This window comes from Anas acuta, chromosome 5 (assembly GCF_963932015.1).
Source record: "Anas acuta chromosome 5, bAnaAcu1.1, whole genome shotgun sequence".
In the NCBI taxonomy this organism is placed as follows: Eukaryota; Metazoa; Chordata; class Aves; order Anseriformes; family Anatidae; genus Anas; species Anas acuta.
The window spans coordinates 37,047,302-37,063,095 of NC_088983.1; the positions used below are offsets into that span (position 1 = coordinate 37,047,302).

At 40.1% G+C, this 15,794-nt stretch overlaps 1 protein-coding gene across 2 annotated transcripts in view; it reads left to right on the top strand.

The window, feature by feature from the left end:
* The window catches only part of DCAF5 (DDB1 and CUL4 associated factor 5), a 69,546-nt gene that overhangs the window by 26,674 nt on the left and 27,078 nt on the right, over positions 1 to 15,794 (top strand). For both annotated transcript variants that reach the window (XM_068684167.1, XM_068684168.1), the window contains exon 6: positions 10,559 to 10,772. In XM_068684167.1, the coding sequence (XP_068540268.1) occupies positions 10,559 to 10,772 (214 nt within the window). The remainder of the gene's footprint in view (positions 1 to 10,558; positions 10,773 to 15,794) is intronic.

The window sequence follows — 15,794 nt, forward strand, 5'->3', positions numbered from 1 at the left end:
AATGCAAGGGTAGCCACAACTTAGTGCTGAACGGATCACTGTGGTATAAGCACTGTCGCTAAGGGTCTTATTTTCAATTCCTTTTTGTAACCTTATTAGGGAAGGCGTCAGTATGTCAAAATTGTCAAGTTAATAGTATTCTGTGGTGATTCAAAATATTGAATGGAGCGATGATAAACGAGGAGATTAGTGACTTTGGATACAGATTTCACCATTTGTTAGAAACAAATGAGCTGTATCTACTTATCTATCCTCAAAAATCTGAGGATTTTTCTCCAAAATACACAGTTCTTTTCGACTTGAGTTACAGGAGCGTGGCTTCTTGCCAGCTGTTATATGCCTCCAGCCAGGAGAGTTGGTTTTATCTGCTTTTTCAGGCAGCTCTAAACACCTTCTACAAATTATAAATAAAGTATTCTTAGGGCTAGGGGAAAAAAATGTCCTGATTAAGAGTAGAGTTTAGTCATATACTAAGGAAGTGGTTAACTTTCTGATGGGAAGCTGGGAGTGCTTCAAGTTCAACCACTATTCAGCTACAACAGTGAAGAAGGTAGTTGAAAAGAGAGTTTTTCTTGGTGTGCACAGGATCATTTAGGGGCAATTACACAGCTCTGACTTGTGAAAAGTTCAGCTCACTTCAAATAATCATAATTTGATTGCTCTTGCTCTTTGAGATACAGAGACTGATTCATTTTGCTTTTTTTCAGAGTTCATTCACAGCTTGGTATCTCCTCTTCTGTCTCAGCAACTTTTTTCTCGCTGCAGCAACTGAGTCCTACCACCCCCCTTCACAAGCCTGCTAATAAGATCTAAATGCAATGGGTTGGCTCATCAAAGGTAGCATAGGAGGCACTCTTAAAACAGAACTAATAGAAATCCAGCATGATTACGAGTTGGCTGGTGATTCTGGAACTAATTTTTCATTTTTTTTAGTGTATTAATACTGTCTTTTGTTCAGATGGATGTTAAACCACAACCAGCTGTTTTGTTTCTTCTTTAAAAATAGCGTGGTGAGAAGCTTAAATATGTTCTCGATTAGTGAGGAGGCTGTTGTAAGGCACTTGCAACGCTAGATGGAGCCTAGAAGCTGTGCCTGTTTTAGGTAGGCAAAAAAGGCAGTTCTGTGCATCACAAACTGTTTGCAGAAAAAATGTATTGTGGATCTGTATTGTTACAGAACTGCTGGGGGCAACTCAGCAAGTCAGTTTACTTATGTATTTCAACCAACGACTATGTGACTCCAGATATTTTTAAGTACTCTTGTGTTCTTCCTTTTTCCACTCCATGCCTGTCTCCTTTTCTTTTTTCCCCCTGTTTTTTTTTCAGGAAGGGCCCAGTGAATAGTAGAGATGATGAGAACGAGTCTATTCGTTATGGATATAAAATTTCTGATTATATTCAGACGTTATCTCTGTGCTAATAGCTTTATTAGGTTAAAACATAACTTCTTTGTATGGAGTATGGAATATCTCTCTATCCATCAAAATCTAAGGATGCAGAAGTCCTGCAGGTGATTAATGTTGGATTGACATACTGACATGTAACTGAAAAAGTGTGATGGTCTTTGAAGTTCACAAGTCCTTTGTCAGGTGTGAAATAGAAGTGGCAGCTGTCAGGACTAGAGGCAGGGTGAGTTAAATGCACATCAGGCAGAGCATCTTTGCAGGAGAGGGCGAGGTAGTACCTCTGAATAGAGGCGTGGTTTATTCTGGTGGTGGATGAGGAGGAGGGAGGAAAGGGAGATGGATGAGTATTTTCAGCTCTGCCTGTGCCACAGGTGGTGATATTTATAGCCTGTGAAACAGAGAGGGCTATGGAGAACCTGTGTGGCAGCAGGGAAGATTTTAAAGGTCCTTAGCTAGCATCATAGCTGAGTCCATAGATACAGATCTCCAGCAGTTATCAGTTTTAGTTTCTAGGCTCATACCTGGCCCTGTTATTTGATCCTTAAAGATGATGCCAGAAGAACAAATGTAGCAGTTCTTTTCTGAGGAATGCTCATGTACACGCTGCATGCTATGCTTTCCAGGTTACCTTCCTGATTTCTCTCTAACAAGTAGCTGTCACCTAGTTTTATCTCTGTGTTACCAGGATGTCTGGTGTGTTGACTGAAATATACCGAGCTCCTGGAATTACAAGTGTGGGGTCCAGCACTGTTCATGGTTGTGTTGCATGGGATATTTGTCCACAGGGTAGCCACAGGGTTTGCTTTTGACAACAAATTTAGTGAGGCTGGGACTGTTCAGAGGCTAGAATTGGTGGACTGGAAATTTTCTTTCAAAGTAGCATCTTTGGTTGTAATTATTTCATCCCTACAGGTTTTTGATATGATGATACATGAGGTCTGCAGGAGTGAGATGCCAGGAATATGAGAAGATTTAAGGTTTTTCTATGACTGTTTTGCATTTTGACCCTGCATATAAAGCAAGGAAGCCTGTGATACTACTAATCAGTTGTAATGCACATGGTTTAGGATTATCAAAGCCCCTGCAGATGGAGAAGAAATTCCTCTGTATCACTGAATCTCCAACTACCAGTTTTAATTATTTCAGTGCAATAAAAATGTGCTGTGTGTTTCTGTTTTGAGACCTCTGCTAGTCCTCCTCTGAGCAGAGCACTGCATTAATGAGTGAAGGAAAAATGTGTGTATCATCAGGTCATTTCTTTCCCTTCTAGTAGAACTATTTGTTGTGAATTTTGACTATTTTTATGCTGTTTAAAATAACTCATTTAGCTAGGTTGCAACATAAATTTTAAATGCAGCTTAGGCACTCACCAGTATAGGTCAACCATACCACTTAAAATAATTTAAATAATTATTTATCCTCTCTCACTGCTCAGGAAATACAACTCCCCTCACCCCCCATACTGGTAGCATCCTCATCTGTTTTGCAGTATTGAGACACCTCAAATGATGTTTGTCTCAACCTAGAATTTGAGGCTCTCTCCTGACCCAGTTCTGATTTGGTATATTTGCCTCACATGGCACAGAATATAAGCTTAGATATTTTTTTCCCTATTTGTTTCCATTATTAACCATTTCTTTTTGTTATAGACAGTGATTTTTTTTTTTTGTTGATGTTTACGGATAATTATCCTTTTATGGAAATCTTTAGGCTATGTTGAAGGAACCGTCAAATGGTTATGGTGAGGGGTGGTATTTTTGTGGAATGTGCATTGGATGTGTTTTCTTCATTGCAACCATAAATAAATTCACAAACTGTTTGCCACAGGTTTTAGCCAAAATCAAATGACATCTCTGAGATGAGAGCCACTGAAGAAAAAAGGGAGTGCTTTCAAATAAACCTTTCTGACTTTGGGCACAGAGAGATGGTTACAACCATTAAGGCTTTATACAAGCTGTATTTCTGCTGGGCAGAGCACTTTGCTGCATATGGACTCTTTCTTTGTGGTTGGTGCTTCTTTATCTTTTAAGGACAGAGGTGCTACTCTAAAGTTGCAAGAGATGTAAATCAGTGAATTTAATGCTAAATATTTTTATTCTGAAGTAAGCAATCTTTGCTGGCATGAGTGCCAAATAACACCTAGTCTAGAAGCACTTTCAGTAAGTGTGCAAGTCTGCTGGATACTGCCTGGTACTCTTTCCCACCTTTATCTGACATAATCTTACTTAAGAGTTAACTAGGACAGTACGGTATGAAGAAGGCCTCCCTCACTTGGTGCCTGTTTTAAATGTACACACGCCTTGGTTCAACCCTGTTGTAAGACATGGGAATTAGTTGTTGAAACATAAATTCATAGGAAGCTGTGGTGGAACAACTTGATGGGACCAGAGCTGTGGTTAGAGTTACATTTAGGTAGGTTTATGTGCCAGTTTGCATTCTTCTTGTACGTACTGGAAGGCAAAAGCTTTGTTTCAAGACTGGATGGTGCTTCTGCAGGGAGCACCTTAGATCCTGCCACTTTTTCTCTCAGAAGAAAGGAAGGCCCCAGAGCTGAAGGCAGTGCTCCAGGTGGAACAGAGGGGGAGAGCGGCCTCCCTCACCCTGCTGGCCACGCTGCTTTTGGTGCAGCCCAGGATACGTCTGGCTTTCTGGGCTGCAAGTGCACGTCGCTGGCTTATGTTGAGCTTCTCAGCAACTAACACTCCAGGTCCTTCTCCTCAGGGCTGCTCTCAAGCTGTTCTCTGCCCAGACTGTATTTGTGCTTGGGATTGCCCCAGGTCAGGTGAAGACTTTGCACTTGGAGCAGCTTCGCTGCAGAAAACTGAGTGGCTATAAACATGTTTTTATTGGATGAGGAAGCAAATCTGTAGCTGATGTTGTTCAGCTTTAATGCAATACATGAAACACAGTACAGGAAAACGCACAGGGGAAAAAATCAATAACGCAGTCCTATAAAGGATGAGGGACTGGTCTTGTGTAGGCCCTAAGGTATAAATATGGAGTAACTCTTAATGAGGAATTACTCTCTTTTGCACTCAGATTATCTTCCTGAGGTAACTTTCTCTGGCAGCTGTGTACTTTGTGTTACACTGACTTTGATGTGTGCTTTGTTTTGGAAACAACTATTGTTCCTTCGTTTGGCCTCGAGGTCATCTTCCCTTGCCACGTCTGGCCGTACTTGCATCTTCTCTGTCTGGTTATCTGATGGAACCCACTCCTTTTTGGTTTACTGCCTTCATCTGAGCAGTGTTCTCTCCCGCAGTCTGTACTCCATCCTTCAAGGTGCTATTTCTGAACACGATGAGTAATAGACTGACTTTAGAATTTAGAGATTAGAGAAGGAGAAAAATGATGAGCTCGTTTAGCTAGTTTGCTTGTGGTTAGTGGACAGTTACTCTTTACTTTGCATTCTCTACTTTTATTTTGCTTTTTAAAATCCGACTAAATGTTTTTTTTCCCTCTTCTTGCAAAACCATTTCACTATCTAGTAGATCTCGTTTATTACTTACTTGATAGTAACACCTAGATAATTCAGGCAGAGTGAGAACAGGGCACTTGTGCCTGCTGACTCAGAGCTGTAGTGAGGGCAAGGCTGGGCTGGTGAGAATGTTTGGGAACAGGTCTGTAATAAGACTAAAACAAACATTGAGTAGAGCTGAAGGAGGATGTGAAACATTCAAATAAATAGGGTTGTTTTTTCATTGTTGTCATTTCCTAACGCTTAATTGCCATAATAGCCTTAAACCCTAGAAGGATGTAAGTGATGCAGAGGAGGGAAGGAGTTTGGTACACTTCGGGCCTCTGCTCTGTCAAATAATGACATTTTATAGGTGGGTGTTTTCTTGTTTGTTTTTTGTTTTTCCTGTGAGCAAAGGTAAAGGAAAACATAACAGTGCTTTCTGGAGAACTGCCCACGATCACTGGTGAAGCAATATTAGCATTCAGCACCTCAATTAGATCATAAGGGCTAAGCCATGTGAGCCTTTGCTGTTACAAGGTCTGGTTGTCCTGGGTACTGAAATCTGGTGATGTCAGATGATATTAAGGCTCCAGATTCTGAAGTCAATTATCAGATAAGAATCTGTCATTTTAAAAAATAAATTATATATATGTATAATGTGTAAAATATATATATATATATATGTGTGTGTGTATATATATATATATATAATATAGCCTTCCTGGCTTGGAGGGAAAGATCAAGCTTCTGTTCACTTCAGAGTTTGTCAAGCACAAAAGATTATTAATGTTGGGAATTGATCTTTCTTCTAACGTGCATGTTCCTGAGCCTAACAGTAAAGGTGAGAAAGAATGACGTGTTCTTTGAACATACAGAATTTTCACCCTGAACTACTACAAACAACTACTACAGGATTTTCACCCTGAACTCCCTACTTTTCCAGTCTTGTTGTATGCAGGTGATTTTACTTGTTTGTCCTCTGCAAAGGAAAGCAAAGGTACTTAGTTTTACTAACAATACACAGCCTTCATTTGGTTGTTCTTTGAAGTTCAAACAAATACCCTTTATTTTCCATCTCATGTTCTGAGGGATGTCGTTCATCTACAGAAGATTTTTTGTACAAGTAGTGAGATAATCAAATAGTGATGACAATTTAGAAAGAGGAGCATATTACTATGAAATAATAAAATGTTGGCTATGTCTTGTGTATTCTTTTTTGTAAGACACTGATGGACTTAATTTAGATTTTTTAACACTTCTCAATACTTAAAGAGAAATTCCAGGCACTTTTTTACACAACTTTGCTGCTTTTTAAAGAAGATACCTTGAGATTTCTGTAAGAATTTTAATCTCCTTTAAAACAGAAAAAAAAAAAAAAAAGCATGCATATTAATTGATACCTTGCTTGCGTTTCTATCATTGGTAAATTTGGCTCTTCTGAAGTGTTTGCTCCAGACTGAATAAGAGCTGTGTGTTTTTACATGCACAGGATTACTTTCTTAAAAAAATAAATAAATAAATGAACTTTTCTGTGGTTTTCCAGGCCAAGATTTCTGTTTGCCAAGTTTTATGCCAGTTCTTTCTGCACAGTTAGAAGTTCCTCAATTTAGTGGTTACAGAACTGCTGACAAACAGGGCTGTATGCAATCGCATGTATTAGTTACAAGCAGTCAATTCATTTTTCCCTTTTAAGGTCATTCTTTCCTTATGTTGGTTTCACACACTGCTGTTTATGATACCAGTACTTTCTCACTTCCTTCCTTCCTTATCCCTCTTAGATGACTCTCATTTCCCAAGGACAGTATCTGTACTGCAGTTCACTGTCAGATTTACAGCTTATCGAGAGAAACTATTCAAATGTTCCTATTTAATGCTGTCACACACGCCTCTTTTATTTTACTTCTGCCAGGACACGGATCTTCTCTCAGTTCTAGTGCTCACTGTCTGCTGTCAAGCAAACTGGGGAGTAGTCTGGGTTAAGCGTATGTTACCAGTCAGGCAGCTTACTTTTCTAAAAAGGATGAAACAACCTTTTTTTCTTCAGATAGCAGGGAACAGGAGGGAAACATTTGTTGCAGGTATGGTCTTTTCCTGCAGAGGAAGCGATTCAGTGGTGCAAATTCTCACTGCAGTGAGACGACTCCTTCCCTCACCCCGCTAGCTGCCAGCAGAAGCGGATTTATTTACTTTAGTGGTGCTGCTCTTGGATTGAAAGCCTTCCATTGTTTGCCTGAGCTGGTATTTAGCTACCACTCAAGCGCTGCCTGAATGCAGCATATCCAACTACGGAAATGACCATATTGCACATAACTGTCCATTTACTCCCTCCAGCGCCAGCATGTGTGTTTGGATGTAATGTTCCATCTGTGGACTAAATATTTCTCTTAATCATACAAGATGACTTTTTTTTTTTTTTAACTCAGGAGTGGGTATGGCTCTGTTGCTCCCAGAGCTGGTAGGCAGCCCCAGCATTCCCCGGCTGCCTGGGCAAGCCAAGTTTGGAAGCAGTCTGACTCCTGGCGTAGTCTGGGTCTGGGTGCACGACGATAATGCCTGTGGCAAAAAGCGGGTGCTGCCCATCTTGCTCAGGCATGTCCTTTTGGGTTCCCCCTTGGATTTCTCCTTAGCTGTCGTGGTCTGGGTGCTTGAGATGGGAGTATTAGTCTTAGTCTGCCGCGTCAGTAAAGCTGTAGGAACTGCAAGGTGGTGATCCTGAAATTTGTTTGCTGGAGCATGAAGTAAGGAGCTGGCAGAAGTGACAGCTGTAACATGGGCAACACATCCAAGCATGTCTGCAGTGCCCCACATAATCCTGTCTGAAAAAAATCCTAAAGTAGCAATGACTGAAGGTACAGAGCAGCATCATGATGCAGTCTGAAAAGTGGGGGCAGTCATTTTAACGCTGAGCAGGCGTAAGCACAATTTTCCTCTCCTCACACTACTGTTGTCTTCGTCTTCCCTGTTGTCCTTGTCCTTTCCATCAGGAAATAGATGCTTGGGGAGCTTTGTCAGTTTTTCTCTCATCCTCACCTAACTACCCAATGTCTCTTTTCATAGTTTGTAAAAGGTAAATGCTTTATAGAATAGGTCACTAGTCCATATGAACGGTAAATGTCTATTGTAGCCTTTCTTCCTCCTTCAGCCAAATTTAGCCCACTTTTTTTTGCTGGTATTTTTATTTATTATTTTTTCTTTGAGCTAAATGTCATGGTCAAGAACAGCACAAACTGTATTTCCATTTCAAGTGTGGCTGAACGGTACGGAGTAGAGATATGAAGCAGGCAAATCTGTGAGGCTTTTGAGAGATGCTCAACTATGCAGCTTCTTAATATTAGACTTCTAATCTGTGTACATGGTCATAATTTCTGAAGTTCTACTTTTTCTTCATTTAATAAGTAGAATACTCTTTCAGAGCTTTGTTTCACTAAAGTTACTGAAACAGGATACAGAATTCAACTCTAATAAGTGTTTTATTTGATAGCTTTGACTGCCATAGGAGCCCAGTGAAAACATCTGTAAGCAGAATGGAAGCTAGTTTAATGTTATACTACTATTACTATAAAACATAATCTCAAAATATTTCAGGCAGGGCATAATAATAGTAACCATGGAAACTTTGCTTGGAGATTTGAAAGGATGGGGTGTCTGGTATGCTCGCTTGCAGGCACGAGAGGATCTGGGCTGCAGTTCAGGCCCAGGAAGAGAACTGGTAATGGGGAAGGGGGCTTAGTCTTGGTGCAGCACTGGCCTGCATCTTACCATCAAATCTGGTTGGTCAATGTGCATCACAGTGTTCTCATGTGGTGGAAAACTCATATTTTTATAGAAAAACTGACCTTTCTCAACCAAAAAAAATGTGGGTTTATTTCTTCTGCTGTATTTTAGTTTATATTTTTGTGGTGGTGGGGTGGAGTGGAGGGGGCAGGTTGGTTTTTGTTTGTTTATAAGCAAGATAAGCAATGGACACAAGTGACTAATTAAGGGACAAGAGGAAGGAGGTGCAAGAAGCTGGCAGGCTGGCACAGCTGTCTTGTGTAATGCTCTTTTACATCTTACTTGAAATTGGTTTCCACAAAGCCAAAATCTAGATTGATCAAGAAGCTACATACCTAAGTGCTCAAAAACAACATAGTAAAAGGTGCTAAGAATTCTTGGTGCCCAGCCTGAAGCTCTTTGGAGCTCGTTTTGAAAATGTGGCTTCTGGTTCTTTCGTGGCACCTTGGCTTTGACTCTTCAGCTCACAAAGTTTGTGCGCGTGGGAGCAGCGTATTTCTAGGGCGTTCGTTATGTGGAGTCTAGTCTCCTGTTTTGTTTTTGGTTTTGTTTAACTCTGGCTTAGGAACAATAGATTTTTAACTTTACAGTATCTCCTGTAGTGATGCATGCTTCAACCTGTGTGGAATGTGGCTTCCCATACACACGGAGTGACTCATTTTTCACAAATGTTGAGGCAGAGGGCTACATCAGAAAGTCCGAAGCATTAAAACCAGTGAATGAACTTCCTTCTAGAATCTACAAATTATGTGCTGGCGTGCCTTGTCTGGTCCAGAAGGTGCATAAAAGTCACAGCTCTTTACACAAGATTTGATGGAGGCTGCTCAAAACCTGTTTATAAAAGGTCTGGTTCCAGTACGGTTTAAGGAAGCTTCAGTGGTCTGTGTGTGGGGAAAAATAAAAAAAATAATAATAAAAGAAAAAAAAAACACAGATAAAATATCCTCCTTGTTTGTCTCCCTCTCCATACACATGATGATTTCAAATACAAGGATTAAGTCTTTGAAAAGACAAGAAAGCCTCTAGAATGCATGTTAAATATCAGGTGTGCTTTGATCATCATGAAGCTCACAGATGGGTCAAATTCCATATTCTGTTACTGTTCTAAAAAGAGTATGGAAAACTATGACCCTTTATTTTTATGCTGTGTATGTCAGTAAGAACTGATACAGATACTCCAGCTCTGGTCATACAACCTTATATGGGATAAGGAAACCAGCTATTTCAACCATGTGAGATTTTTAGGTGATAGTGTCATCTGTTAGCATAATTGTCCTGCCTATTTGGCAATATTTGTACATGGAGCAAGTCTGAGATTAGCTAAGTGTCTTATTTTAGCATTTCTTGCAATAACTTGTTAGTAAGGTGGCCTTTTATTTAAGACAGCTGGAAGTGATTTTAGAGTTCAAACATTCTTTGATGTTTTGTAGAGCTGTAAATAGAAGTGGAAGTAAGATAATGGTCGGAGTATCTATGCTTGGAGAAAATGCCATCCATTGCCAGAGCAGAGAGACAAAGTTTGGCTTGGCTGGTTTAGGGTACCAGCTGAACAAAAAGAGCTGAGTAGAGTTGGTTTTAGATGCCAACGTCCCAGAAGTACAAGAATAGCCTTTTAAAGGCTTACAATTACTCTGTGGAACTTCGCTCCCAGGCAGGAAATGTATTTGTTATTAACAAAACTCTTCACAATCTTAGCTTCACTATTCTGAGACTTTATAGTCTTATCATTTTGATAGTTTGTCATCTAGGCTTTGAATGAAGTTTGTTCAGGGATTGATGCTTCGAAGCAGAAACTATACAAGAATAGAATTTATGGGCTTGTCAGCTTGAAATGACTTGGTAACATTAGAATTCTGTTTTTTAGCAGTTCAGTTAATCCGTGTAGCCCGTCTGACATATTTCCTCTGTCTTTTCCCAGTTCGTTGCTGCGCTATGGTGGAAACCTCTCCCTTCAGAGTGCCATGAGTGTCCGCTTCAACAGCAATGGAACCCAGCTGCTGGCCCTGCGTCGGCGCCTTCCCCCCGTCCTCTACGATATCCACTGCCGACTGCCTGTCTTCCAGTTCGACAACCAAGGGTACTTTAACTCGTGTACCATGAAGAGTTGCTGTTTTGCGGGCGATCGTGATCAGGTAATAAGCGGGTGATGCTGTCCTGAGTCTACAAAGCTTCCATCAGTATTTGAAAACACCTTCGTAGGGTTGTGGTTTTATTTTTCTGTTTGTTTGTTTTCCCCTGATTCAGTTGATAAAACAGGACATGGAGCATGTATAGGCTTACTTCAGAACTGTTCTGCAACATAGGCTCTGGATGAAGCAAAATGTATACCAAAGCACACGATAAGTTCTACCTGTTGACTGATGTGATCTAGTACTTATTTAGGTGATATTCACAAGAAAAAAAATACTTGAAGAGGCTTTTTAGGTCCATTTAATATGATTTTAGAACCACGACTAAACAATATTATCCCCATGTGATAAGGAAATATTTTCCTTTCATTTCAATACTGCTTTTGAGAATAGTAGAAACAATCCCAACACTTACATTTTGTCGTGGATTCATAAAGTCCTTAATTCTTATTTCAAATCATGTTTCTCCTTTACTTACTTTACTTCTGGATCCGATTATAGGTCTTCATTGTTCAGTGTTCTGTTAGTGGTGATGGCAGGGGGTTAGGGAGGAGTAGTTTGTTCCTGTACTGGGGCAGGACTCAGTCCCTACTAGTAATCACAAAAAATAGGTCACACACAAAGTGGCTGTATATTTCTAGAGCTGAACATTGTCTTTGGACAGCTGTATTTAATAACCGCTAATGATGTTTAGGGACAAAAGATGCATTGTCAAAACACAATAGTGCAGGACTAACTAAGATCTGAAATTTTTTTTGCTGTCATCCATAGAAGTCCTGCAGTCAGAATTCGGTCGCTAATTCTATTGCTGCTGCAGGAGGCAGAGTTGAGCTTCTTTCAGATAACGAGTGGGAAATACATTTGCATCACTGAACTTGAGCAGTGTGATGAATGGGCATGGGAAGTCAGTGTGTTGCACGTTCCTTCTGAGTTTTACATAGTTTTTGGCGGAAGGAGAATGAAAATGCAATACTGAAACCATCTTATAAAATTAGAGGTATTTATTGTAAAGAATGGCAAACACGTATATAACAACAACAGAAAAAAAAAAGTAGATGAATTGGGGTCCATTTGCTTAGTCAGCCTAAAGATGACACTGTTTTCTCCTTTGGAAGTCAGAGTAGAACTGTGTACACTTTGACAAGTAGTTTAGCTTCTTGTCTGTTACTGAAGATGTAGAAAAAAGCCTTAGCATCTCTTCCGCTTTTTAAGCTATTTTCTGTTGGGTATAGTGTTATTTGAGTTACCTGAATGGGTAGAATATGCTTGTTTTGTATCAGGTTGGTGCTGTGTTTCAGAAGCCTGTCTTTTTAAAAACCTTGATATTCTTTCTGCTTGATGGACCTTCTGTTTGAATAAGTACTAGCACATAATACTATTAACAAGTTGGAAATCAGACCAAAAGAAGCTCTATTCCCTTATTAATGCCCTAAGAAGTTAATAGGAGAGGTAAGGTTTAGTATGGAATATTAGAAATGTGGAATCTGACATCTAGATGCAGATTTGTACCCACCTCCAACTGGAGTAAAAGAAAGATACTAAAGTTGCAGGAAATGCCAACGTGTGGTCCAACTGCATGTCTGAAACTGTCCAATAATGCTCAGCTTCAGGTGACTAAAGGTTGTCAGCATTACTGACAGTCCTTAGACCATCTTTACAGAGAACCCAATTCTGTCTCCAGGTGTGTCTAGCAAAGGTTAGAGCTCAAACCTCCTGAAGATAGACAAGCTGAGTAATAATAATAATATATTTTTTAAAGGTTAGTCCTTCTATACAACTAGTATGCAGCTGCTTTTTGGTCAGTTTTATGAGTATGAAAGGATGCATATAAGATAGTAACAACAAAAAATCTGTTTTTAATTTAAACTGGTTCCAGTGCTGCTGCCCCCCCTCCCCCCCCCTTTAATATTGCTGTATTTTGCCTTAATAAAGAATGTCTTTCATTTGAGATCTATGGGAAGTCCCTACTGAGCTTCATAGAATTCCTTGCTTGTACTTCCTTGTAGGATCAAAACTTTGTGAGCTGAAGTTTTTTGTGCCGGGGTCATTTGAAGGGATCTGGGGATAAGAAAGTTGTGCTCAAATTATGAGTGTCGTTTGTGGTAGGAAGGATTCTTCAGAATTTTTCTCTTGTTGCACCTCAGATTTTCTGTCTTCAACTTTTCTTTTCATCTTTATTAAACTGATAATTCAATCTTTTTTTCTCCTTTTGAGCTGTCTTAAATAGTTAGGTTTAAATACTTCATCCAGAGTCTCTAGTAATTTAAAAATTTGACTCTCCTGTGTTTAAAAAGCATTATGTGCTGTCTGCACAGTTAGTTCATCTGATAAAGTTGCATTTCAATTCCCTATTTTAACCCTAACACCAAAAAGCCCATCGTTAACTCATGAGTGCTTAGGTTGCTGTTGGATTGAAAAAATAAGCGAATGGCTGAAGGGGGGAAGCCCTTCTTTTCAGCAAGATGCAAGACTTTTAACTGATTCAACTTCCTAACCTGGCAGAAGTATTTACTTTTTCTTGATTAATGACTTATATTGATACTCAGAGGGCTCTGCCAAGCGTTTGAATGTGATACAAGAGACTGGAAGGTAGATGAGAGGTGGCCTTTTATCTCTGTGAGGCTCAGCTCCTCACAGAACTGCAACCTTTGCTAATCCTTCCATGAAGTTTGTACATGGAGAATGGTTTACTCATGGGAAGTTTCCCTGTGAATCATGACCATCAGGGCTTAAAACCACCCCCTGCAGCTCTTAGTATCTCAGTACTTGCCTTTGGAATCTTGCTGTCTCATGGATATCTACAGAGAGGTAAATAAACCCATGTTCCATATGGAGATTTTGGATTCTAGTAAGGCAAAAATGAACAGGTTCTTAGCTGCAAGCACACAATCTACAAGTTTTCTTCAATGTCACAGCTAAGTATTGAATTTCTTTAAGTATAAGTTCCCATAGTAATCAGATGTGTTATTCTTACTTTGACAAGTTGTGTGCGCATGTGATCACATTAAATACATAGTTAAATAAATACAATTTCTTTACACAAATAAAACACAGACTACTAGCTGGGGAACAGTTTGATTGGTTTGTCTCTTTGGTGACAGTTGGACTCTGTGTGCCAAACTGAGCTCAGCATTCCCATTAGTCCCCACAGATTGTTGGGACTCAACAGGATTCAGCTCTGCTGGTTTGTCATGCAGGAGGGGAGCCTGCAACCAGAAGGTGTGCAGTGATCTGCATAGCACCTCCTTGGACTGAAGCAGCTGTGATACAAGTAGATTGAAACCTCTTCACAGTGAATGAAATGCCATTAATGCTTTAGGGAACAAAAACTATAAAGATTCACCTGTTAATCCCAGTGATTTTTTTTAAAAAAATATTTTTAATTTAAAATAACACAGTCCAAAGCGCTTTAAATGGCTTTGAGTTCTTGTAGGTATTTTGTGGGGAGAACATTGCAGCTCAAGCAGGGTGACAGAGGTCTTGGAGGATGAACAGCTTTGCTTCTTTTTGTGTCCTTGCAAACTGCTTTCCTCCAAAAGTGTTATTGCTGTTGTCCTTGTGAGCTCGATTTGAAAATCAGCAAACAGTATATGCAAACATTTTTCCTAGAAATGCTCCAGTCTTGTTTATTTCAACTACCAAAGCCTGAGAGGCAATGTGTAGCTGGTGCTTTGTTTGCACCCATTTTTAATTGCCTTCATTTGCTTCTCAGAACTGTCTTTTGTCCATGTCATGAGTGTAATGACCTCATTCACATGCCACCAATCTTGCCTTTCTTTGTAGGAGAGCTCTGATGCTCACAGTTGAATGAGTTCAAAATTGTATGCTGTGGGCTTTATCTAGGAGCTCACTCGAGCCATACAGCTGTGGGAGGAAGGAAGAATAAGATAGGCGAGATGGATCAGGTAGGACCCCCAGCTGACCTCTCTGTTTGCTACAGAGACTTACGCAGAGGCAGAATCTGTCCATCCTTCTGGTACAGGCATCCAGGCCCAAATTCTTAAAGCTAGTTTATTTCTGCACCTATCTCCCATGGATTTTCCCCTAGTGTTCATTTATGCACAAAGTGTGTGAGAATCTCAGGTTGCATCAGGAGGACTGAGGGGAGTTTCCTTTCTTCTGGTCAGCTTTAGGATTTGAGAAATGTTTAGACGCTAAGGATTTTTAGTTGATGTATGAGTATGGCAAATACCTTCTTGGATTTGAGGATACAGGAAGAATTAGAGTGCTTCAGGTACCCAAATGTGTTTTTAAGCGTAGGTTATGGTGATGGACAGGAGAAAGAGAAGAGGAGGGGGGGGAAAAAAAACACCAAACTCAAAAACACTTCCAAACTAAAAAGTAGAACAAAAATTATTCTTGCTCAAGTACTGTTGCCTGTGTCACAGTGCTGAGCGGTATCATTTCGCTGATTTATTTATTTTTTTCCCCACTGTGTAGGTAATGTGGGGTTCTACAGCACTTGTAGCTGTGAAAACTGCTGCTTGGTGCCTGCTTTAAAAAAGGGGGGGTGGGGAGAAATAACTTGTACCCTGTGAATCAAACAAAAAGTGTCTTGACTCTGGCATGCCCTCAGACATTACATCACCACTCAGCCTTTTCTGTTGACATTACGCTGGTATAGGAGAGTTTCAGGAATGCACCACTCACGGTACTTCAGACTGCTCCAACTCCCTATAAAGTTACAGCCTTCATTATGTTGAAGGCTCTGTACTAAATAGCCCTGGGTAGGGACAGCCCCGTTTCTAACAGCACAGAATTACTGCGTGAACGTAACCCTTCTGCAGGAACAGGGCTAGTTGTGCAGGTGCCAGAGGTCTCACATGGCTGTGCGTTGCCCTCCTAAAGAAATACAACTTTTCTTCTGTGTTCTTCTTTGTCATCTAATATACGGACCATTTATCTCAGGAAATAGTACTTACCAGCGTCTAGCTTTAAAACGGAGAAAGCAAAACGAGAAGCCTTTTTCTAAAGAGCACGTTTTGTTTCCTATGCATAGAAGACTTCTTAATGACTGGTAGCTTA